This window comes from Eucalyptus grandis, chromosome 4, assembly GCF_016545825.1.
Source record: "Eucalyptus grandis isolate ANBG69807.140 chromosome 4, ASM1654582v1, whole genome shotgun sequence".
Lineage (NCBI taxonomy): Eukaryota > Viridiplantae > Streptophyta > Magnoliopsida > Myrtales > Myrtaceae > Eucalyptus > Eucalyptus grandis.
The window spans coordinates 32,217,874-32,243,295 of record NC_052615.1 but is presented as its reverse complement, the minus strand read 5'-3'; the positions used below and the strand labels follow the sequence as shown (position 1 = coordinate 32,243,295).

The window sequence follows — 25,422 nt, the reverse complement described above, 5'->3', positions numbered from 1 at the left end:
AGCATGCAAAAGTTGGAAACGTCGTTCCCGGAGAAAATCAAGAATTTTTGCAGGCGTGAAGAGCTAAAGGCAGGAAAAGGTTCCAAATTAAGCAGCAACTCCAAGTCCCAAAGTCACCATTTAATCAACCGGGTTTCGAGTTACATGTCTTATGCCTCCTTGGCTATTTGCACGTGCGATAGGCCGAAGGAGTTTTAGAAGCTCGAGCATTGATATGCTCGGCTCCAATTTCAGAAACTGATCCTGGAGATTCAGTGATTTCTTTTCCAACGCTAGGATTCATCCATGGAATTTACATGTTGATGTTGTTGCCCTTCTTACGAGTTATGCTTTTCGTGTTATTCTGGGTTTCGAATGTGATTTTGCTATTAATGTTTTGACCTAAACACTAGGTTTTGATATCCCATCATGATCTACCGAATAAAGCAAAAGAAAGAGAAGAAAAGAACAGTGCCACGTCCTCTTAAGTGTATTTAATTACGTAGAAACCGAAGACAAAGCCATTGACAAAGGTTTGCAAATCTCAAGGTTGTCGCCACCTCATGTTTAGCTCCAGTCTATTCTTCCGATGTCACGCTCCAAACTTTTGAAAGTCTAAGACTGCTCAAGTGCTGCTCACTTCCGGCCGTTTCCGATCTGTTGATTAAGCATTAGAAAAAGATTGGGAAGAAAATCTGTCGTCCAATATCTAATTCGAATTTCAGAGCTTCTTCTTTTTTATAAGATATGTTCTCCGCCAGCTTCCATTCTCTTCCATTCTTCTATTCTATACCCGTCAAGTTTCAACCCAAACTTCCATACAAGATTCCTCCCACGATCCCTTTTTCCCTCGCATTTTATCTGATCAATCATAAAGAATTCCTCTATCTCTTTCCCTCAAAATTCGCGTGTAATTACTGCTCGGGAACTCGGGGAATCTCCAAGTCTTCCGTTAAGCATCTTTCAAAACCCTAATTACATGACATGTTCCACTTCGAGCGAAGATTTCTCGACAAAACGGAGAGCAAAAAGCTCAGGCAGCCCGGTTTATTTATTTCTTTTTTCGTTCTCTGTTCTCGTTTGGGCCGTGAGACTTTTCGTCGCTCCCTCCCCGCCAATATCGAGGTAATGACAGTAATTGTTGCTTTGAGTCCAAGCAACGACAAGAGTCATGTGTCATTCATACATGGGACAGAACGTGCGTTTATTAGAAAATGACTGGACCCGAATTAGGTACTTGACCAATAAATTCCCCGAGTTCGAATGATCCAGAAAATGGGGGAAAAAATAAAGATATAAAGCATCGCCATTCTTGATGTCTTCGGCTCCATTGGAAACTTTGAAAGCAACCTTTTCCCATAACTGAAATCAACCATTCATTGATTCCGCGCACAAATGTCAGGAGCCCTAATCAATGAGAGGAGATGGGGGGAAAACTAAAAACTATTTCGGCAGATGGGGTTCGATGGCAACTTAAGTGCTCCCCCCCCACCCATAATAATACCCGCGAAAGGTGTATAAAAAAAGGAAGGAAACATATAGTTTTAAAGTTAGAAAGCTTGGGAAATAAATAACATTCATCTGATGGTTGGTACTCAGTACCAATAATTCTTTTCGCTTCTTGGCAAAAGCTTAGGGCAAACTCCGGTATGTCCTATGTAGTGCTTATGCTGCATTATTAAAGGCTCTCGTTGGGCGACACTAGTAGCCTTGAAGACAGTTTGGTTCGCTTAGAGAAAGACAAAAAGAGGAGGAGAATAATCACCGGTACTAGATTACTTTTGACTTGACTGCATAGGAAAAACAAAGCCGAGGAGCAGAAACATGAAGAGAGAGAGAGAGAGAGAGACTGAGAAAGAGCTCTGTTCAAGAACTGTCTCTTTAAGCTAGTAGTATACAGAACTTTTTCTCTCACTACCTTTAGGAGAGATCGCATGGAAAATAACTGAAATGGCAGGGCAAAAAACGAATCAACAAACGATGCATCCTATCAATTATGGACAGAAGAGGATCTTGAATGATGAAGGGCAGGATATATATGAAAATTCTACGTGGCATACATAATACGATACTCATAATTTCACGTAGTATTGAAAAATTATAGGGGGCATCAGTTCTATTAGCCTCGTCTGTGCAAACCAATGGCTCGCCGAGAAAAGCAAATGAGTTCTCCCTACCTAGCTACACGATAATCTTTCTCCAAATAAATGTGTTTTTGTGCTTGCTGTCTTTTATGGGTCCCTCGTTGCCAAGAAGGCACAAGGCAATTGGGAAAAACGGGTGGAACTGATGCCCTCTTCTTGTGGCCAGATGAGGCAAAATCTGATCGTTGATGTCAATTTTTTCAGATATTCCGTAATGAAAGGAGATGATGAATGCTTTTAAACTGCCAAATCCCAAGTCCCCTTCACTAGGGCCGAAGGAGGGGCTCCTCCCTTTTTGAGCAATAAAGACGCTGGAGCATTTGGTAGCGACCCATCGCAACCAAACGACATTACAATCGTCTTATTCGCACCCCCACCGTATGAAATCTTTGGAATCTACACACCAGCAGGAAATAGAAAAAATTTCAAATCTCTTGAGTTTGGAGACATAATCATGGAAATTTGTTTCCCCGAATAAATGACTTTTGTTCTATAGCTTTCCCGGTTTCCACTTCTGCCCCCGCGGAAGGAAAGGGACAGAGCCCACGTGGGGTCGCCCCTGGGGAGGGCACCCCCGTCTTTTCGTGTGCATGTGGTAGTAAACGCCCGTCATTTATTATCGCGCCATTGTCTCTTCCTCTTCTTCTTCCTCCTTAGACCAGCCGAGCATCAACGCCGAAGCGAAAAGCAGAATCATGAGGGGAACGAGATCCTCACAGGAAAAGAGAGACCAATCTTAAGCTGCTCTAGAGAGAGAGAGAGGGGGGAGGGGCGAGAGAGAGAGAGAGAAGCTCGAGGAGTCGGTTAATCAATGGCGACGGGGTGGGTCAAGTCGTTGCAGTGCAAATCGAGAGCGTTCGAGGACGTTTATCACCACCCGAACCCGAAGAGCCTCCTCTCGACGTCGGGGAGCTGCCGGAAGAGCGCGCAGACCGTGAGAGACGTCGTCGAGATGGCCAGAGGGAAGCCTAAATCGAGAGCGCAGCAGCCGCCACCCGCCAGGCCAAAGCATTCCAAACCCTCCAAGAGGGACTCGGATCCGAATGAACCCAACATCCGGAAAGTCGCTCCGGCCGCGACGGTCTCTCCGCGCTCTTCCAGGTCGTTGTGCCCGCCCCTGACGGAGCTGCCGGAGGGCCACCCGTCGCGCAACGTGGTGGAGATCATCTTCCACACGAGCTGGAGCGAGAAGTCGGCGTTTCCCGGCCGGGTCGAGAAGATCTTCAAGGTCCAGAGCGGGCCCAAGACGACGGCCCGGTTCGAGGAGTACCGGGAGGCGGTCAAGTCCCGTGCCGGGTCCGGGTCCGGGTTCGGGCAGGGTGCGGTCGGCGGGTGCTCGGAGGACAATGTGGCCCGGTGCGTCGCGGATGGCAACGAGGTCATGCGGTTCCGCTGCATGGGGCCCGCGTCGGCGGGCGGCGGCATCTCCTCGGCCGACTTCTCGGCGTTCTCCGGCGGCAAGGGGGCGGCGGTCTGCACGTTCTTCGCGGGCAGCGGGTCGGCACACGAGAGGGCGGGCGGAGGGAAGGGGAGGAGGGCAATGCTGGTCTGCCGGGTCATTGCCGGCCGGGTTGTGAAGCAGGCCGGGCCCGACCCGTTTTTGGAGGCTCGGGCCGGGTATGACTCGGTGATTGGGGAGAAGGGCGAGTTGATAGTATTCGATCCTCGCGCGGTATTGCCTTGCTTCCTCATTATCTATAGATTGTAAAGGTATATGGAGAAAGAACTTTTGATTTTCCATTTGCTATTTAAGTTTTGTTACTTTTTAATTTCCTTATGGGTCTCTCACGACTTTGGATTGATGAAGATGTGATGTTTTTTTTTTTTTTTTGGGGTGGTTAGTTTTTTTTACTATGTAGAAAGTTGTCTGAATGTATGCTAAGTTGCTAAATTTACGATTCTAATCTAATCTTTTCGTGTCATATCACTATTAATCTGACCAGTAATATCAATCATTTTTTGCGCAGTTAGTACTTTTGATCATGTAGGAAACTATCTTAATGAATGCTAAGTTGCTAATTTACCATTTCAATCTTAATCATTGGTGTTCTGACAATACTAAAGCACTGGAGATTGACAAATTTTTTAGTTGAAGAATTAGAACCATAGATTTACAGCATTTTCAGCAGAGCACGCGGTCGACTCTTTTCTATTCTTCGGTCTCTGCAGTGTTGATCATAAAGATTGATTGAAGAAAGAGGACAAAGATGGATGGAGCTGAGAGCTGAGATGAATGTACATTATCTTGCTGTAGTTGTTTAAGTTTTTGGCCATCATCAAGCGCCATCCTCGGTCTGCCGTTTAAGATCGCAGTTTGGGCATTGTACTATAATCTGTATCTATATCCTGCATGATAATCTTGTTTAGTCATGTAATACAATATGACTTTGAGGAGCTCTTTTCTTTCAGCATCATCGTCTCTTACTTGATCACGCACGGCATGCTATTTTCTTCTGCTCTTTATTTGATTTTCGGTCCCACAAATTTGGTTTTCAACAATGCGTAGATTCACTCATTCATTCAACCGCACCCATGGCCGAATCAACCAGCAATAAGCAAACAAAGATCCCTTCGTCGAACCGATTTTGAACTGGCCAAGGTCAGGGGTCGGCAGTAACTCCTCACTGACCCGAAATACAGTAACTCATCACTGACCCGAAATACAGTCAACTCGATGTTCGTAAAGGCAAGGCGTTGTCTCATTCCTTATGTTTCCTTCCCCTTACTATTCGATAAATCGTTCAAATATCCCGATATTGAACTGGCCAAGGTCACTCATGCAAGAGCTTCTTAGGCTCGTCCCTCGTGTGATATGGTGGCATTTACATTTGACAATTAAGGAAGTAGAATGAGACCATCACAGCATGACGCAAGAGGGTTAGGTCAAGCTATAGTGAAGGAGGGTGGTGGTGATGCCCATTAGGTTAGGGGTCGCCATAGCCATTCTCAACTGCTCATACTTATCGCCCAAGTCTAAGTGCTTCGCAAGCCATATTTATTGTTTGGTCCATACTTTATCTTTACTTAGGAGGAACATGAAAGGAGAGAGCACAAGTAGAGGGTATATAGTCACTTTCACTGCTTGATTTCCATCATTTCCTTGACCATTCATTTCGTATAGCTCTTATCTCTAAGACCAGGGTGATTACTAGTGCAATTAAACTTGTGCAATAAAAAGCAATTGTTCAGAACACCTGCTGAAAAACGTGATGCATGATTTAGGAAAGAAATTTTAGTGGACTTTCTTGAAATGTCTAGCGAATGCGAGATTGCTGTCTCCAGACTGGACCAAGGGTCCCTTTTTCATTCCACTTTACGCCAGGAAGCATGGAAAGAGAGGATGCGAATTGAATTCAAGACCTCTTTTGATTTGGCAAAGGATAAATCACCACCACCACCACAAGGTCAAAAGCCCTTGCCGGTCTTATACTTGAGTAAGTATAATTGAGAATTTCCTACCATCTTCTGCCAAAGAAGCCCTTTATGTAGTTCGAATTTCTCGCCTAACCTACCAGATAAATGGGAGGGTTTTGAACCAGCAGACTTCAAAATTCTCCCACCCAATCGAAACAGAGAAGAATGAAATGCATATTCCCGCCCAGAAGTGATCATGAATCCCTCTTAATATACATCGCGGAGAGCTTTGCTGTCGTCGGAGCTTCGTCCCCCAATCAATGGGACTCCACGAGGACGTACAATGGTTTGCCATGCAACCTCTCACGTCCCTGAAACGTTCAATAATGGGAAAAACAACATATGGTAATGGCCCACGCCACAAATAGATGAAAAATGTTCTGCGTTAAAAAAGATAATGCTACAATAGGATGCAAAGGAGTGGAATGAAATGACAATGGATGGAACGAACAGATATTATTAGCGAAAGGGCTTAATTATGATTTACGCACCTTTAAATCTGGAAGTTCAATGACGCATGCACATTCAACTACTTGAGCACCAACACGTTCTGTGGAACATAAGTTAGCATAAGTTTAGAAAGCAAAATAGCAAAATATTTAAGTGGTGCTCACCGAGAAAACTGCAAAAGGAGATAAAGCATATGACTTAGCTCAGAGACAAAATTTAATTTCGAACAAAGAAAAACAAGAGATTGTGCCCGGAGGGTGGCAGATTTGCTAAACCAACCAATACACCAAAGGTTTTCATGATAATGATGATCAGGTTCAGGAGAAGTGAACGAAAGCCATTTTGGTGAGGCAATCTGGGACAGATGGGAAGAAGCAAGGGGGTCATTTATAGGAGAAGAAGCATCGTTCACTTCCTTCGACAAGCTAGCATTTTGGTACAGTAGTCCTAAGGCTGCTTTGCATTGACTTGCTGAGGTTAGAATCTAACCAGTGAGCTGTATTCACAGATATCAGGCAGCTCCTAACGGGAAATAATCTCAAACCACATCCCTGTCGCCTACTTCTATGGTCAGAAGGCAAACTTATTAGTAGTCCATGTTCACGAAACCATGCCCTAATGTCTGATCCAGCTGCTGAAGTTTCCACCATGAATGCCAGAACAGGGTAATGAAGATAATATAATTGCCCTTCTTAAAGGCCATAGACAAGAGCGATCTACATAGATGCCAAGAATTTCCCGAAACTATTGGTAGCAATTCAGCTAGAGTGATGTGTAGGTGACTCATAAGAAACTAGCAAATGTCATCTATCAATTACTTTTGTCCAGGTACAAATTCATCAACCTCTTTTTTTTTTTTTTTCTTTTTTAACTTCTTTAGTGTGAAATATTTGAGTTTCTAGTTTCATATTACACTATCTACTATCACTTTTTGTTTCTCAGATAAAAAAACACCTCCTTGCACAATCACCTCCTTGCACAATAAAGAGCTCAGAAGTTTAGATATATAAATAGAATTACATAAAACTGCAGTTTGTGTACCTCAGTATGAGAAGAAGAAAGAATGATAACACAGTAATGCGAGCACATGTTTAGGTTTATTTATCATAAAGGGCAAGCATAATGTAGCAGGAAACCAGAAGAAATCTCTCTCTTTCTTCAGACTGGCATAAATATTAGAGATGGAATCAGTATCCAAACAAACTTTGCAGTACCTGAAGCTGCACATTTGTTGTGCTACTAGTACTGCTAAATTAGAAGACCATTGAGCCCTTACCTAGTAAATTCATAGCTGCACAAAGAGTTCCGCCAGTGGCAATCAAATCATCCACCACCAAAGCCCGATCACCAGGTTCCACAGCTCCAACATGCATCTGAAGACAATCTCTTCCGTATTCTAGAACATACTCTTCTGAGATAACTTCCCCTGCCATGGAAGAAAGCTCTTAGTACCAGGTGCCACAATAGTCCAGCATCAGTTTTCATCTAAGAGCTTCTACATGAATGCATCTTGAGAAAGCCATCACCATGGAATTTATTGATATATCATATCCAGAAAGAAACAAGGTCACTAAGTTTTCTACAGATGGGGTGTTCTAAATTCTGCCAATCGTGAGCACAACAAGGACAAATAACTACTGGAAGACATGGAAGATGGGAAAATTCGGTAACCCCATTCGAAGGCTGGAGATATTGAACTTCAGTCGATGGATTGAAGCATAAAAGAAATCCAGATAGGACAAAGAAAACGGGTGAAAGCTACATAACCGCAATGTCAAATGAAAATCCAAATAGGAAAAAGAAAATGGGTGAAAGCTACATAACCGCAATGTCAAATGAAATGCTGAAATGAAATACAATATCAACTGATGTTCTCCCATGAGACAGCCACATCTTTTATTGGTCATAGCCATGGTCCACATACTCATGCAAAAGGTTAAATGAGCCAGAGAAAGACAAAAACATCAATATCAAGGATATTCCAATACAAAATGTTAGATGTGGTTGGAAAGGGCAGATTATAAGTATATCAAGATTAGGAGGCACCGTTTCGGGTGGAATTTGCATATGATTACTCAGGAGGTATGAATTTTGGGAGATTCATAGAGCCACGGTTGAGGAAGAGTTGTCCTAAGGGCGCAGTACTAACAGATCTCACTTGAAATGACTTGCCCAAGTTCAAAGACTCTGACATTAATTTGGGTGAGTGTCGCTAAACTAGCTCAACCTTAATATGTCACAGTGGTTAAAGATATCTATCATCACAATTGAGAGATCACAAGGATTATCAATCATCTTTCACAAAAAAAGGACAGACGCTAAAAAACACGAGCATAGAGGGGCAATAGGCATGGCTAATCTCTCAGGCTATTACCATGAGAGTCAAATTTAAGACTGCAGATTTGTTGCCCCTTAACATTCGAGACCCCTTGAAGGTGGGCCAGCCCCATCATCATAGCTCCACCGATGTGCTAGAGGTCCAGAACAGAAAAAACGCACAACCACAAACCACACGAAAATTCAACCTCATGACCTCACAGCCTGTAGCACTAAGCTAGCACCCCGAATTGTAAACCATGGAAACTAAACACCTTAAGGGAACAAAGAATTGACAAAGAAATTCAACTTGCATCATAGTACATGATGAGCAGCACAGAAAATTATTTTGGCAAATGACAACATCTTCAGGTTCAGAACAAAATGTACATGTAATTTTATGAAAGCTTCTCATACTTAAGGCAAATTAAAATAATGACAAAGGAGGGGGAGATGTAGCAAACAACAAATAGGACATGACAAGTGGGCGTGAAATACATAATGGAAAAGATGCATTGATGAACACTCGTCACTTCGATGCATAAAAGAGATTAAAGCATGAACGCAAGGAAATCACTACGGTTGGATTAAAGTTACCAGGTAATTTCTTTGGCTTTCTCAGAGGTACAAACTTTGCTCCAATCGCCAATGCAATGGGAGGACCGAATATGAAACCTCGAGCCTCTATCCCTGGAAAAAGATTGTAGAAAATAATTTCAGGGATTGTTAAACGCAACAAGTGTAGCGACTGCTACACGAAATACAGTAACAGTGCTTCCCAACCAAGAATCAAAGCATGTAATCATAGACTAGAGAATTACTGTGTTAGACAAATTTTTTCACAAGATTGTCATAAAAAAACCTTTCAGAAGTATACAGAATCGGTAACATAATCAGATCGCCTTTTTTATAAATAACAAAAAATCATCAGTTTGAAAGGAAAAGGCAAAAACTTTGAGCAAGATGATTGAAGTTCAAACCAAGAGAACATAGTCTGCCGTAGCAATTTTTGTGCAATCACTCAAGCATACCAAAAAGGTTGGATTAAGATCCTGTTTAAAAGTTAAATTGACCCTTGGGGGAAAAAATTGAAACGTCAATTATTCATGATGAGGACATATCATCTCAAAGTGATCCAACGGTTGAAGGTCTATCTCATGAAATTGCTTCTCAACCATAAATTTTGTCATGCCACGATCTTACAGGTCAATTGACAATCAATTTACCACTTAAATGTAGAACAACCATATCCAAAAGGTTGATATCCTTGTCCCAAAAGTGATACGAAAAGATTGTATCATCTCAAGAACTAGTGGCAGCAGCAGGCACCACGGTCCATGTTTTTCACATATCAACATGGAGGTGCGAGAAAAAATCTGGGCATAGGAACATCCAATCACTGTAAATTTCAGCATCCATAGATTTTTATTCTCTCCAAACTCTACTAAATTCTGACCGAATACTAAAAAGACATGGACATATCCAGAAAATCAACTCGATCCAAGCTCACATCAGCAGGGTCCACTTCAACAATGTGGGCATCCATTATCACCTACCAACCACATAATCAGGGATGCAAGCACATGCTCACACCCCAGCGCGCTCACGCAGAGAGAGAGAGACAGAGACAGAGAGCAAATGTGAGCCGCTCAATAAACTTGATAGAGAGCATTAAGTAGCACACTCCACTAGCAATGGCCCATAGTCAAACCAAGAAATCACTGCCCAAAAAGCCAAGTAAAGAATAGAAGAAAACCACAGTCGCTGCCATTCCACGATCTTTCCCAAAAAGCATTCACAAGACTGAAGACCATCTATACCCCAACCCAAAAAAAATAAAATAATAATAATAATAATAACATGCAATAATGAGGGAGAAATTTCCCCATCCTTCCCTAACCTACTTTCTTCTTTGCATGGACCCCACCAAAGTGTTGAAAGCTATTCTACTAATCAGTTCAACCAAAGTCTGCTAAAATTCCATGAAAAGATGAAATTTTTTTAACACCCAAAAAGATTCTCCCTCTCAATATTTTTTTTTTCTTTTTTCACATCCCCTCTTTACCTGCAACAACTGATATGTTTTTGCCCTTGTATCTCTCGACGAACAAATCAATGGTGTCTCTGAAGGCCTGTGGATCCAGCAGCAGGGTAGTGATGTCTTGGAACATTATGCCTGCAATCATGCCCGTCAGTAACCTCAACCAACCTGCTCTCGAAACAGAGGAACGCTGCCGAAGAAAGAAAAAAGACAAAGCCGGGCCAAAAGGAGACAGCTTTGAAGCTCGCATCGCATGTCGTCACCACCACGGGGGGCCGAAGCGAAAAAAAAAAAAAAAAGAACTTCGTCTTGCCTCTGCATGCTCACGCGGCATCCTCGAAAAACTCGTAATTTCAAGAATCGGACAAGCCCGGAGCTTCAAAAATTCCTCCTTTTACTGCCGACTTATCGAGGCCCCAGCATTTCCCGAACCGGAGGAGGAAAAAAGGAGACGGGCAGGGAGAGAAGAGAGAGAAGAGAGAGAGAGAAGACGAAGCGATCGTACGAGGAAGGGGAGGGGCGAACCTGGTTTGGGGAAATTGGGGACGACCCGAATCTTAGTTTTGATGCCGTGGATGCGGGGGTCCTTGTCCTTGTGAGCTGACATTGTTGCCCTGTCTGCTCAACACAATGCAACAGAGAGAAAGAGAGAGAGAGAGAGAGAGAGAGAGAGGGGGGTCAAAGAGAGATACAAAAGCAACTCTGTTATCAGCTCAAACGCAGTTCAAAAGCTACACTCGGGCATGACTTAAATGGTAGAGAGAGAGAGAAGAGAGAGAAAGAAGAGAGAGAGAGAGAGGGGGGGAGAGGGAGTGTAGTTTGGTGAGAAGAGAGGAGAGGAGAGGGGGGGCACTCTGCACGAGAGAGATAGAGAGAGAGAGAGAGAGGGAGAGGGTGGAGGTAAAGGGGTGAAAAGGGAGAGTGGAACATACAGCGGAAGAATGGAATCACGAGGCCCCTCTAATTCTCTTTCCTTTTTTTGTTTCTTTACTTGGGTGGCCCTGGTATTTATTACAAAAAGTGCATTTATTTTTCAGAGGTAACTCTGATATTTAGAAAATTACTTGAAGCATGATTGCCAATGGGTTACGTGGCCTAGAAAAATTAGAAAATTAGTCGGTGAAAAATATTTATCATCGACCATAGTTTATGCCTGACTAATTTTATAGGTGATGATTAATGTTTCTCACTTTGTTTATCTTTATAAGTGATTATCAATTGTTATCCTATATCATGTAATCCATATTTAGAAAGATGAATCATTCCAAACAAATTAAACTTTGTTAAGCACTCTATGAAAGAAATTTTGTCAATTTTAATAGGAAAAATGGCACGAAATGTTGTGAACTTTGGTCTCATATGCAATGTGATCCTTGAACTATTGATATGATTTTTCCTTTTGCTCGACGACTAATTAGATGTTATCGGATGATGTACATTATTACACGTTGAGTTGAATTTAAAAATGACGAGTCAACTTTTTCATGTTTTTATTCATCTACTTTAGAGTAGAAAGAAAAAAAAGTTAATGGATTCATCATTATTTGATGACGTAGATTGTAGTACTCTAATTTAGGATGTAGCCTCTTGGATGAATTTTCAATGGCTTCAACATTTTTCTAAATCCAATGCCTTTCTTGCTTTTCACCTTGCCCAATGCCACAATTTTGTTATTTATCGAAAGAAAAGGTACATATTAGAAGAAGGTGATTAAAATAGTTAAAGGCCTATCTTGCTTCTTGAGTATTTTATGAAGTTTTGATTATCTTCCTAATCGTACTTTTAAATAATGTTGTTATGCTCTTATTAATTATAACCCATTTTTTATTTTATTTCAACACATGTTGTAACAAAATACTTTAAATTAAGATAAATGCGGATTATGAATTCCACGAATTCCATTTTATTGATTGTGATCTTTCTAGGATTGTTTGTTGATTTTTTTTAATCTTGAAGTTTAGTGATTATAATATCATTTCATTCTAATTGGAAAATATGAAATGGATAATCTTGTTTCCAATAGTGATTTTCTAGCCATATAATTTGTAAGGTAAAAGATGATTGATGAAATGGGAAGCATGCCAAATATTCATGATCCGAGTTCTTTAATAGTTTTTACGGTCAAATAAGAACAAGCCTTAATTATGACTACATCTTTCTCCTTTTTAATCATGCACACTCTCTTCATGTCTCGCATTATAAGAAAGTCATGTTATAATAACAAAATTGGCAGAAACTTTTTGGTTTCATTTGATTATTTATGCTAGCCTTGAGTCCCGACTTATGTCAATACCTATCTCTATTTATATGTATAGAAACAATAGGACCAAAACCAAAGCAAATGTTAAATTTTGAAAAAATCATGAGAAAAATATGAAGTTTTTCAAGGTGATTAAGCACATTTTCTTCCCATAATAGAGATCAATAGACATTCAGATATTAAAATACCTTGTCATTAATTTCTTAAATCACTAAAAAAAAAAATTCTCTTTCCTTCACAAAAAGTCAAGAGAGAGCCCTTCAAAAACAATATCCCAATCGATTATATAACTTTAATCTGAAAATGAAACGATAATGCCTGATTTGTTTTATTATGGACAAAGCACTTGAGAATTTTCCCACTCCAAACAGACAAACATGCGCTGCATAGTGGATTTCAGCTTTTAAATGGCTGTTCTCTTTTGTTCTTTGTGGTTTGGGGTTAGGGTCTAGGGTTAGGGCTGTTGATTCCGATAAATCTGCTAGATTAATTATTGCTAATCAAGATTTACAATTGGAATATCCTTTGAATACGATTTGCGGCTATACTCGGGTCCATGCGTGGACTAGGGCTTGACAACTTTTTTGCTCTGGCTGAGCTGCTTTGTTAGGTAAGGAGATGACAACTTTGATACCCAAGTAATTTAAAAAGTATGGTATCTTATCCATTTTCTTTTATCTTACTTAAAGTGATTGAGATAAGATTGTCTCCGAAATGAATGGCCAAAAAATTCTAATAAATCTTAAATCTTTCAATTGTGTCAATTTAGTTTTAAATCTTTTAATAATTTGTTAGTTTAGTCAATTGTATCAATTTAATCCTAAATCTTTTGAAGTTTTGCTAGTCTGGACAATTGGGCAAAATGACTATATTGAAAAATTCTCAAAAGATTTACGACTAAATTAGCAAATGTCAAAGTGCTTAGAACTAAATTGACAAATCGTCAAAATGTTTGAACAATTTTCTTAAAATTATCAAGAGTCCATATAATTATGCCATGTGTCAAGACTCTCACATTAGAGGGCCCTTGATGTTTGAGCATAGTTAAATTGATCGCGATTGGTTATTTTAACTTGGAAGGAATGGTTAACTTACAAAATGAAATTGACAGATTTAAGATTGTATGGGAAAATTAAATAAAAATATAGGGCAACCGATAAATTGGCTTATATTGCTCTTGTATGAGAAGAAAAAAATTGTTGGCTTTTCCGTTAAAATAAGGGATTTTATATTCTAATTTTAAAAGTTATAATTAGGACAATGTCGGGATATTTTTAATAATTTGCTCTTCTTTTTGTCAAATAGAAATGAACCTCAAATGCTAGAAAGAATATATTAAAGACGAGGAAAAATGTTAAAAGAGTACTTGTTAAGTCTCCTCAAGTAACTGACCCCCTCCCAAAAAAAAAAAAAAAAAAAGAGTCTCATTGAGTATGCGTTGAAAATATAAAATTATTTACTCGAAGTAACTAGTTTTCTCAAATGGTGTACTTGTTTGATTTTTGAAGTGTCTCGATTTTTTTTTTTTTTTTGTGGGATAAACTTAAATAACGCTCTCGAGACACTTGTCAAAATAAGAATCAGTGCAAACAGGCCAAGATGTGGTCCTCATTTTTTCAGAGATTAAGCAACGAAAGAAGGAGGCGTGGATTGATGAGCCATTTAATGAAATAATACGAATATGATATTCCGTCAGACCTTAAAATCCGTATGTCGAAGTCCTTTAATAAGATGTTCCGGTCAGTTGGTCACCCTTCATCGTCCATCGACCATGAAACATTGTCGGTATTCCAAGCGGAGTTTGTTCTATTATGTAAAGGAGATAACGGGGGCGCATGAAATACTGTAGTTCCGAGTCGAGCTCCATTCGAAGACATGCCCAGATTCCTTGTTTGTTGCTGCATTTCTTATTTAAAAAATCGCAGGGCAAATCTAAATTATATCCGTGCCTGACAGGAACACAGGCTACCCCCTTCCGGAAAGGAAACATCTTGCGTTGCTCCGTCGGATTCTCCGTAAAACCTGGCAGAGACGACAGGTATCTTCGATCGAACGAAAGCCAAAGAAAAAACAAAGACATGATTTTTAACGGTGGGAAAAGCATTAGCGGGAAGCGTCACCGTGTCGGGACGAAAACGACAAGGACGGACGGACTCATTTAATTCGCGATGGCCGGGGGGGTTAAAGAGGAGAAAAAGTATTGTTTGGGGTTAATGCGAAAGGGATGAGAGTTGCCCACAGAATATTGCTGTAGAGATTCGAAAGCAACTCCTGATAAAAGGGCGACGGATATATATATATATATATATATAGAGAGATTGGCCACTCAATAATTTATTTTTTTAGGTGCTTATATATTTATATTTTTGGGGCCATGCACGATTTTCTTCTTTCTTTTTTTATTCATGGAAAATAATGTTTGTGCAGAAGCGATATCTGGTTGTGCAGGGGATGCCGGCTTCACGAGGACATGGAAGTCTGCCCCTGCCTTTGTGAAGATTTTGTATGTCCCTTGTGCTTGTACACCCGTTGATGTTTATTTGTAGGGAACTTTCGAAGAATTATAGAAATTTTTTGAGAATGCAAAAAAATTAAATAAATATATATATACCTCATTTTTCCCTCTTCTGACCATTTTCATGTTTCAAAATTTATTAGATACATGTATGTGCGCCCTGCACTAGTTACTAAGGCTTCTTCATTTACAAGACCATCGTTTTGCTTCTAAAAATGTCCCGTACAAATCCCAAATTTGCCAGCTGCTAAAAGCCCATGGGTTCTAGCAGGTGACTAAATCTTGCTTCATGATGGTGAATTTCTTCGACAAAACTTGTGAGGATCACTCAATTCAATCACATTGCATCTACATAAGCCGGTTGAGAGAGAGAAAAGTCGAAATTGGGTAACTAAGGGTTTGGTAATATTTCCTTTTCAGAGAATAATTTCTTTTCAGAAATATTATTTTTCTATTTCTATTTTCTGAAATAATTTGTAAGTAAAATAATGCATTTGGTTACTATATAAAATTTGTATTCTCGGCATAGAAAAATAATAGGAATGTGTTTACTATGACCCTCGATTTTTTTTTTTAAATTCTTAATAATTTTTGTAGATTTTTCTTTCTTCCTTCTTTCTCACTATTGTCGTCACCACAATTGGCGATAGTGGCAATTGACAATTGGCAATCGGCGACTGATGGCCAGTTGGGGGGGTGGTGGATGGTGAGGGGGTGAGGGGTGGTGAGAAATAAGAACAAAAGAAGAAAAAGAAAATAAATAAAAAAAGAAAAAAAACTTATTTCTAAAAATTATTCCTATGAACAATAAACTACTTTTTTTTTTTATTTCTCATTTCTATTCTAAATCAATTCTTGGCTACTTTTCTATTTCGAGAAATAGAAAAATTAGTGGATTATCAAATGAATTTTGTTCTTTTTTAATTCCGTGGAACAAAAAACAGAAAAATAAAGAACTTAGAACAAAAACAAACGGACCCTAATCTTCTTGAGAAAATCAATTGTGTTCCATGCATACTTCCTCGATCTCGGCCAACCACTTGCTCATTCGATCTACAAAGATGATGATGGCCTTTTGCTTGCCATCTCCGCATTTGTTCGCGTCATCTCCTTTGCAAAAGCACTCATTCTGTCTCAATCACTCAGGCTATGGCCATTGTGGATGAGCCGACGCGTCGTGTCCTTTGCCAAAGCGTTCATTGTGTCTCAATCACTCAGGCTATGGCCATTGTGGATGAGCCATCGCCGCAAGGATAGTGTTTCTTGGCATTGCCGACGTGATTTGAACGGTCCGATGAGAAATTCTGGAAGATTCCCAGCAGAGACAGTGGTGTAGGAACGACAATCTTCACGGCAGCCCTTTGTGGTAGCAATCCGGAGGCCGCCACTGTGGTTGGTAGCGGCGGTGGTTGACGGCGGCGGATGGCTAGTTAAAGTTACCGTGGCTGGCGGTCCTTTAAAAGACACAGGTACGGCAGTGGTCCAAGTAAGAATTCTGGCATGTCTTTGGTTTTTCCTATAATATTTTTTATGTACTAACAAAATATGGGTCATTATCATGGTTCAAATGATTTTTTTTTTTGGATTGTTACAATTGTCTCGTGATATTGATGGCGTTTGATTCGCTGATCTCAAATGCCCATACAAATTGCGCCAAAGCATGGGATGAAGCAGAAGAGACAAGAGCTACAGTTGGAGGGAACATTTTTCGGCGTTAAATGCTTGGCTCCTACTCTACGCAAGCGTATAACTTATATAAGTTTAATCCATTCTAGAGCCTCCGCAGTACCATATCACTATCGCGCACGAGTCATATCAAATACAAAGAATTCCGATCCTAGAAAAGACCGATGACAATTACAAGTCTTAGCCATTCCGCTAGCAGCCAATGTGTGATAGAAAAGTTATCCAATCAATTATAAACTTATTGTACATATATCAATTCAGTTCTAAATTTTTCAAATTTGTCAATTTAATCCTAAACTTTTATGATATAATCATTTCGATCGATTTTCTTAAGAAATTTCCAACATATGACGATTCAGTCATTGCCAGTTGTCTTGTATGGCATACCGCTCTATTAGAAATTTACAATGAAAATTGACCGAAAGGACTACATCATAATTTTGTGCAAAGGTTTAAAATTAAATTGACAAAATTGAAAGGTTCGTGATTGAATTAATATCTGACAACCAATTTAGAATTGATTGGACAATTTCCCCAATATTTGACGTTTGTACCTGACTTCAAAAATTTGTACTCAATCTATATTGAAATGGATGATTCCATTACTAGTTAGATTGTCCGACTTGAAAACTTGAGCTAATAATTGAAGAGAGACCATATGAACATTGATATATATATATAGATAAATCTCATACAAACTATAACTCGATATATATAGACCGGGCCCGCCACTGTAGTGAGTGAAAGCTTGAGCATTCAAAAGGAACTCGCATTTGAAACATTAGCCTATCATCATAACTCAAATGAAATTATTTAATGACATCAAAGTTTTCATTCCTCTTTTGCTTTCTTTAAATTTCTCAATCTTTCCTTCTGGTGCTGGAAGGGGGGATGGACCATAACGTAAAAAGGACCGTAAAAAGAGGTCGCACGGAGCACGGTCCCTTCGTCTCGTGCCTAGTCCACATGCGATTGGTATGGCGTGGCGTACCGAACGATTCCGATTCCTGTGGTGTTGGTCGCTGTCATGTGGTCGTTCCCGTCCCCCTGTCCGAGCTTGCCATCTTCGGGAGGTCAGATCTTTGGGAAGATCCTGCGATCTATGGATTGTTGCTTTCTGCGCATGCGATCCGGAGAAAAAATTCCATTCTAGATCTTCGCTGTTTTTGCTGATTTTCTCTTTCTATTTTAATGCGGAGGAATAATTGAGCGCTCGTTACATGTTCGCTCGGGAGATGGCATTATGTGCTGTATAATGACGTCTGAACAAGTCCGAGGTCATAATCAATGGAGGAAAAAAAACTCATGATTAGGGGAGGGAAAATTATCCTGACTAGTCCTGGACTTATTATACTTTAGCCCTAAACTTTTTATTTCGCAAATTCAGTCATAAACGTTTGCATGAAATTCCAATATAGTTATTCTGGCCAACTTTCGTCGGAAATAGCCGATGTGGTGATCTTGTCATCTTATGCGGCACGTGAAACGTCCTACGCGGTATGTTCCAATGTAGTTGTAAATTTTTCGATTTTGCCAAATTAGAGATTTTTGGCGAAAATTGATCGGAATGACTACATCGGAACTTTAAGCAGAAGTTTAGAACTAAATTGAGAAAATTGAAAAATTTATGACAAAATTAACATTTGTATAATAGACTTAGGATTAATTGGACAATTTCCCACGATTTGGTATGTTGAAGATGAGCAACCGTTGTTGGCGGGTTCCAATGACCTTATACATCATCCTTAATAGCTAATCAAGGCTTGCCTTCACTTGAATCAAATGGTTCGGCCAAGTGGCCTTCACGCGTGATCTGATCGATTTGATCCTCTAGAATTCACATTTTTCCCTATCCAAAACAAATGGAATTAAATTGTGTCAAGCCATTTGCAAGTACGATCATTTGAGATGTACTTGCTTTATTTTAATTCGAGTTGAGCTCAAGTTATAATGATTGATTTTAATTCGAGTTGAGCTCGAGTTATAATAAAGTATTTTATTGAGTGAAGTTGGAGTATGCCAATGCCAAGCTCATCAAGCCTAATTGAATTTCCATAATTCTTTTCCAACGATTTATATACACACATATGAAAGTACTAAAATTTTTCACAGTAAACCCACATTTAATTAAATGTTGGGATGATGTTCAAGCTTATCAAGCCATTCGCCCAGATTCATTGTATCTTGTTATGATAGAGTTGGGAATCTCAATTTTTCACTCAGGTCTAGTTGGAGCATAGATTTTACTACTCAATTGAGCTCGAGTCAAGTTTTGAGCATTGTACCTAGATTAGGCGAATCTAGCTCCAGCTCGGCAATTGTTGGCTTGACTCAACTTGATTATACCCCCTACCAAACAAATACAAACGTCCAAGGCTTGGATGATTTTGTTTTCAGTCAGAATCAATGGTTTACACACAAACTTAGGAACCTAGGATTACCGCAAGCCTATGTTTGGGAATGATGGAAAGAAATGGTAGGTAACGAAATGTCAAATTCATTGAAATCCATTGCAACCAACATTTTAACGACCTCTCCAAATTGGAGAGAAAAAGGGCACTGGTGAATTGGAGACTTAAATGAGCACATGACAATTTTGACCTTTCCTTTTTCACAAAATTACAAAGAAAAAGAATTGTAAAAGATCACAAATTATGTCTATCTTAATACATTTCTCTTAAATTTTTTTGCTAACATGAAAAACTCTCTAAGTATATCATTTATGACATATTTACCCCAAACATTTTCCTGCAACACAAAAAATCTCAAACTTGTATTCGTGTGATATATTTAACCCCCCATCAATGTTAAGTCAAATGATCTTTTTAGTTAAAACGATGTCGTTTTTGTTTTTCTTAAGTCACATAGGTGCCATTATCAACATGGTTTGCCTTCTGTTGTCCATGAAAGAAAATTTTTAATAGTGGTCATTGACGGAATATTGACATGAGTTAAATGCATCGCACATATACAAGTTTATGATTTTTTTATCACAAAAAAAGAAAAGAAAAGATTCTAACATAAAAGTGTGTCAAAATAGGCATAGTTTGGAAATTTTTTCCATCCCTATTTCTGATGGAGGGTCAAATTTGTCATTTTATTTTTTGGTTGGTTGCAAGTGTCAAATTTGTTAGTCGCTTGGACAAAAAAAAATATTTTTGAAATAAAAATACTTTTTCAAATCCCCATCATTTTCTTGGCCTTCACTTTCAAGTCTCAACCAATCATAAACACCATCAAAGGACCAATCAAGACATGGTCCAAATCGCACACGAAATGACTCTTGCCACTATTCCAAACATGTGGGGAAACCTAGGTGGAAAACCAAGATCATTTTACGAAATTCTCCAAATCAGTCTCGCGTTTTCTCGGGTAGTTATTGATTTGATTGATCCTCAGGAGAAGGATCCTAGAAATCTTTGTACTTGTTAGCATAGTACAATCCTGACTAATCATCCGAAAATCACGCCCTAATAAAAGGACTTCTAGATCTATCAAAGACGGAGAATGTACAAGTCAAGTTCTATCAAATTTTGTTGGGCGTTAAAGATACCTTGCAAGCAATTCATAGAAAATTACCGATTTAAAGTGGTTATTACTTCATGTCTAGTGATGAGTTGCTTGCGCCTGAATATAAAGTCGATGTGGACTTAACATACATGTCTTAACACATAACATATTCAGGTTTTTGAATTTGAATTTTGAAATCTTTTGGCATGGTATCAAAGTTCGAGTAGAGTCTCGCTCCCTAGTGAATATCTCGAGGAGCATCATGACTTCCGTTCTCCCTCTCTCTCTCTCTTTTCGTTGAACAGGTGATATAAAGGATTAGGTCTCTGGAAATAAATGGGCCTAGATTGGATTCTGAAGTATCATTCATGCTTTCTGCCATGTACGTACGATTGGTCCAAATACGCAGGTTCAAATCTCCGTTAGAGAGAGAGAGGGAGGGAGAGATCTGAGGTGAAATGCAATCGAGCAAAAGCATTTATTGAAATTCTTGTCTTGGACGCTGGACAAAATCCAAATCCCAGAAGGGAGATCCAATTGTGCAGATCTCCCATAAATAGTTGAACAGTTTAATTTCCACGAGATTTATTTCAAATATTTTCGTGAATATAAAAATATTTTTCGTTTTTTCATTTTTGTAAGTGATATAAAGAATTATTTTTTGAGAATTTATTTTTCATATCATTCATTTTTCGTCAAAACAAACATCTTCGAATTGAATAAAAAGTAATAAAGTTAGCACTGGTGACTTGTACATATATTGAATGAAGAATGATGGACATGAGAAAGATTCAAAACTGACTTTTCATACTAATGAACAAGGAATGCTCGTGCAAACGGGTCAGTGTGATTATCATGGATAATGTCGACACGCGAAGCCCTTTGGTCAACATGTAAAAATGGGAAGGGAAGGGACACTATTATCTTTCTCTTTGCTCAAATAATGGGAGCTTGGACAGATGAACGTATGTGTTGTTGAGGTCAATTGATGTTTAATTGTCTAAGTGGCTCTAATATCTTAACATACACGAACTAAGCGCAAGGTCAGCGACGACAATTCAATCCGAACTCATCGAAATAAAATCCACGCCGCCCTGGTCGTAGAAGGACAATCAAAGCCCACAATTAACGGAGCTTTTATGGTGCAATGGGGCCACATGTATCGACCTACGCATCGGGTGGGGCAAGGATGGATCTGATTTGCATAATATAAATTTTTATAAAAGGCGAACCGCGAGTGCCTATTTTCATTGTTTAATAGCAATCTCTCCTTAATTTCTAGAAGTGTTGAAAATTGGAACGGCACTAGCATTTGAAAAGAATGGAATGACCAATGTGAAACGAGAGGGGAGAATCCGCACGCCCAAATTTAATTTCACTAAAGTTGGAAGTCTTGCCCTTATTAAAAGAACGTACGAGGCTGTTTTGCCAACAATTTCAACCGAAACATGGGCCGCGGACTTTTTGGGATTGGGCCTACATTGACAATTTGAGCCGACTTTTATACCTTTGATTCTTCCGTTGACGCCAGCGCCACCTGAAGAAGGAGAAAGCTCCCGTTCACACCGGACTGAACTCGGAAGACCTGCAGTTCCAGCGATGTAGCAAGTCTCGATTCTCTCTCCGTCTCTCGTGACGTCGAACGCTGAGGCGCGTCATTTTCTTGCGATGTCCCGATCGAGCTAGCCGAGTCGAATCATTCGATACGGACGGTTCGAGCGAAGGCCGTCGAAACATGCATGGTCTTATAGGAGGGAGCGTGGCAAAAAGCCAGAGAGCGAGTCTGGAAAACAGGAGGAAAAACTGCTGCATCGATTCGGCGATGCATCGACGACCGTGCTTCTCGTCCATGTTCTGTAGAGAGACTGATGCACGCGCTCTTTGGATGAAGTTTGGATGAGATGTTCGAGACGAGAGAATGGGTCTGCGTAGGCTTCGTTGTGTCCCTGTTGCTGATTCAAAAACGAAATTTGGTGCTGGTACGTAAAATTGTGTTATATATTGTGAGATAGCTATTTGGACTCTACTCCAGTCGAATCCCGAGATCTCAGTTACATCGTGCTTTTCCCGATTCGAATTCTCATCGGCAATATAGCTTGTGCTTGGACTCCGGCTTGTTGGGATTGCCGTCATGCCATTGACAGGGAGATGAACGTTGAATCACTTCTCGCACCATGAAACGAAAGAGAAAAGGGAAGAAAGTTGCAGTTCCATGAAGAACAAAAGAGTGGAAATAAAAAAGGCAATGCACCAGCCGGGAATCGAACCCGGGTCTGTACCGTGGCAGGGTACTATTCTACCACTAGACCACTGGTGCCGGATGAACCGTATTTTCTCACTTAAGATTTATATTTAATAATAAGTGTTTTCTAGCCTTCGCTACCTCTTCCATGTTTCATAAGCGAAAAAGGGAATGGAGAAATCTTGAAATAACTCTAATTTATATGAAAAAAAAACATCATTCTATAATATGTGCAATGGAAATTTAAAATTTCACAAGCACATCACTTGCCGTGTAATTGAGCAACACAAAAACTTAGTGAACCTTCTTAACATATATAGAAAGAGAGCAATATGCAAATATTACGGTTTCATCCGGTTTGGTCACCATGGGTAGCCACTCGTTCGAGCTTCTCATCCTGGACAATGCAAAGGTCTCGACATCATAGGTCTCCCTCATTTCTTACTCTCTCGTGTATAACTTACGAGAGCATGATACAAAAATGAGTTGATCTCTTTCAAAGAAATTGCGATGTTATATTCATTTGAACCACATGTACAGTGACAATGATGCCGTGGAGCTAGTTTTTCCGGGTTTCAATGTTCTTCATCATTAATCACAAAAGTATATGACGAATTTATTCCTCTGGCGGCTACATTTAACTCTCATTGTTAATACATGAGTTTCCAATCTTTTCCGTTGGAAAAAGAAAATAATAATAATCAGTAGCCTGACTGCGGGCTTTCGGGCATCACTTCACGGCCCATGACCCGAAAACCCGCAAGGCTATCCGGGTGCCCCGCCCATTCGCAGCTCTCAAATGCTTTCTTCCTGCCAACGCTTCTTCTCTTCTTTTCCCTCCAAAAAGAAAAATTGCAGAGAAATCCTCCAAGTTCGCCTTCCGAATTCTCCATCGTCTCTCTCCCCGTCGATCTCTCCCCAAGGCAACGTCTCCATTCACGTCTTCTTCAACATGCACAAATCTGCAGGTACCTCTCTCTCTCTCTCTCTCTCTCTCTCTCTCGTTTCAAGAAAAGACTAACCCTAACCCTAGCGTTGCCCGCAGCCAACCCTTTCAAGAAGACCCGCCGCTTCGCCGACTTCTACGCCGAGTGGTTTGACGCCCTCGAGCGCACCCTCCTCCCGCTCCTCCGTGACTCCTTGTCCTCCTCCTCCTCCTCCTCCTCCACCTCGGTCCAGTTATCCGCTGCCGTCCACGCCCTCCACTGCCACCTCCAGTCCTACTACTCCGCCCTCAACCTCGCCGCGTCCTCCTCCTCCGCCGACCAGCTCCCTCGGCTGCTCTGCCCTCCGTGGCGCAACTCCCTCGAGAGGCCCTTCCTCTTCCTCGGCGACCTCCACCCTTACGTCTTCACCACCCTCCTCCGCTCACTCCTCGAGAACGACGGCGACGATAGCGATGATGAAGGCGCTGGTGTCTTTCTTGAAGACGACTGCAACCAGCTCTCGGGCAGGCCGTGGCAGGTATTGACAGCGTGGAAGAACCCTAGCAAGCACACCATATCCCGAATGGAGCAGATCGAGTGCGGGGTCCGGTTGATGGTGCCGGCGCTGTGGGACCGGGCCAAGGCCGAGCAGGCCCACTTTGCGGACCGAGTGGCTGATCAGTGGACGAGAGCGTCCGGCAAAAAGAAGAAGGAGACGACGGCCACGGTCGGGAAGGCCGCAGCGGCGGCGGCACAGGGCTTGGCGGGCGTTTTCCTGGACGCCAACAGGCTGAGGAAGAGCGTGCTCGCGGATATAATGAGCGCAACGAACCTGTACCAGGCGGGTCTGTTTCTTGAAGCTTTGGCCCAATTTCTTGTTGGGTTGAGAGACCCGGAATTGCTGGAGAAGTTCCAGCATTGCCCGGTGAAGATGCGTTGATGAGGATTTTCCTAAATTTAGGGTTTATTTAATCTTCATTTTCTTTATGGAGGATTTGAAGAGGATTTATCTTTTTGCATGGGGGACTTCGTCGTTGCGAAATGATGGGAGTGAGAATGTGAGAGGTATGTCATCATCATCTCTAACCCTACCGTTGAATTAACTTGCATTTCATGGCCCTCTCCCCCAAAAAGAAAACCCGCTTCTCCTTCTTTTTGCGCTGAGAATTCATTATATGGTATTTTTGGGAGGAGGGGAGCGGCGATTCAAAACATACAGAAGAAAATGGATAGCCGTCTGTAACGTAATCTTGAAGTTTTCCAAATGGTTGCTGCAATACATGCTAATCGACTTAACAGCTTTCATCTTGATATTTTTGTGTGTGTCAATGGCAGGGAGAAGAAGGCCGACAGCTATAATGTCCCGATCGAGTGTTCGTTGCACCTGATGTTATGAACCTTTTCGATTGGAGGCCTTGGATTGCCAATTAATATAGCGTGAGCTCGCGATTTCCCCCCGAATCGATTCAAATTTAGTAGTGACTTTTGGTTTGTGACCTTGCTTTTCCATTTCTTTCGTGGGAAAATGCTTGCCTCCTAGAAGTCTAGGAAGGGACTGATGCAGTGTAAATTCCTAGTTCTTGCTTCGCAATGTTCGATCAGGTCAATGAACGAGTGTCATTCCCTGGGCTTGGTTAGTCTTTTCGTCCCTCTCTTTGTTGCTGAGGTAGAGACAATCCAGGAAAACAATACAGGAAGAGCCCAAACCAGGACACATATCTGTTGGGCCCAAACCCAAAACTGTTTATGCATCGTTCGAAGATATTGAGAAATGAAACATTAGGAGAAGACTGAATAGTTACAATTTTATATACAGCTGTTTCTAGCAAATAAAGAGCTTCGAGTTATCCAACAAGATCGTCGGACCACATGGTTTCATGTATTCTAGGGTGCCGATGAATCAAAACTAGATGGATTGGTCGGAAAGTAAGCAGAATCT

General features: G+C 40.7%; 3 protein-coding genes and 1 non-coding gene across 6 annotated transcripts; 2 read left to right on the top strand and 2 right to left on the bottom strand.

Moving 5' to 3' along the window:
• The first annotated feature begins 2,729 nt into the window (after positions 1 to 2,729).
• On the top strand, positions 2,730 to 4,517 carry LOC104441888. 2 transcript variants are annotated; one of them, XM_018872289.2, is made up of 2 exons: positions 2,730 to 3,795; positions 4,293 to 4,517. In XM_018872289.2, exons 1-2 carry the CDS (start codon positions 2,935 to 2,937, stop codon positions 4,296 to 4,298), a joined length of 867 nt encoding a protein of 288 aa, XP_018727834.2. In that variant the 5' UTR covers positions 2,730 to 2,934; the 3' UTR covers positions 4,299 to 4,517. The 2 variants fall into 2 exon arrangements, with proteins under 2 accessions (XP_018727834.2, XP_010053442.2); XM_010055140.3 differs by having other exon boundaries at positions 2,737 to 3,833.
• A 947-nt stretch (positions 4,518 to 5,464) lies between these two features.
• On the bottom strand, positions 5,465 to 11,314 carry LOC104441887 (adenine phosphoribosyltransferase 4). 2 transcript variants are annotated; one of them, XM_039310593.1, is made up of 7 exons: positions 11,277 to 11,314; positions 10,870 to 10,962; positions 10,369 to 10,479; positions 8,901 to 8,993; positions 7,264 to 7,413; positions 6,029 to 6,087; positions 5,465 to 5,848 (listed from the first exon to the last, which is right to left on the bottom strand). In XM_039310593.1, the coding sequence occupies exons 2-7, from the start codon at positions 10,949 to 10,951 to the stop codon at positions 5,795 to 5,797; spliced, it is 549 nt and encodes a 182-aa protein (XP_039166527.1). In that variant the 5' UTR covers positions 10,952 to 10,962; positions 11,277 to 11,314; the 3' UTR covers positions 5,465 to 5,794. The 2 variants fall into 2 exon arrangements, with proteins under 2 accessions (XP_039166527.1, XP_010053440.1); XM_010055138.3 differs by lacking the exon at positions 11,277 to 11,314 and having other exon boundaries at positions 10,870 to 11,178.
• A 10,919-nt stretch (positions 11,315 to 22,233) lies between these two features.
• On the top strand, positions 22,234 to 24,423 carry LOC104443165 (protein INAPERTURATE POLLEN1). Its single transcript, XM_010056506.2, has 2 exons — positions 22,234 to 22,294; positions 23,603 to 24,423. The coding sequence occupies exons 1-2, from the start codon at positions 22,234 to 22,236 to the stop codon at positions 24,421 to 24,423; spliced, it is 882 nt and encodes a 293-aa protein (XP_010054808.2).
• Positions 22,562 to 22,632, bottom strand: TRNAG-GCC. The gene has a single exon. It is a non-coding gene; the product is annotated as a tRNA-Gly (tRNA).
• Positions 24,424 to 25,422: the final 999 nt, after the last annotated feature.

Bases quoted from the DNA above. Each gene is read 5' to 3' on its own strand.
- LOC104443165 (XM_010056506.2), top strand. From the start codon at position 22,234: ATGGGTCTGCGTAGGCTTCGTTGTGTCCCTGTTGCTGATTCAAAAACG. The intron at 22,295-23,602 runs GTACGTAAAATT...CGTTGCCCGCAG, and splicing joins AAAAACGAAATTTGGTGCTG to CCAACCCTTTCAAGAAGACC.
- LOC104441887 (XM_039310593.1), bottom strand. From the start codon at position 10,951: ATGTCAGCTCACAAGGACAAGGACCCCCGCATCCACGGCATCAAAACT. The intron at 8,994-10,368 runs GTAAAGAGGGGA...ATCTTTTTCCAG, and splicing joins AAACATATCAGTTGTTGCAG to GGATAGAGGCTCGAGGTTTC. The intron at 6,088-7,263 runs GTAAGGGCTCAA...TATGTTCCACAG, and splicing joins TGCAGCTATGAATTTACTAG to AACGTGTTGGTGCTCAAGTA.
- LOC104441888 (XM_010055140.3), top strand. From the start codon at position 2,935: ATGGCGACGGGGTGGGTCAAGTCGTTGCAGTGCAAATCGAGAGCGTTC.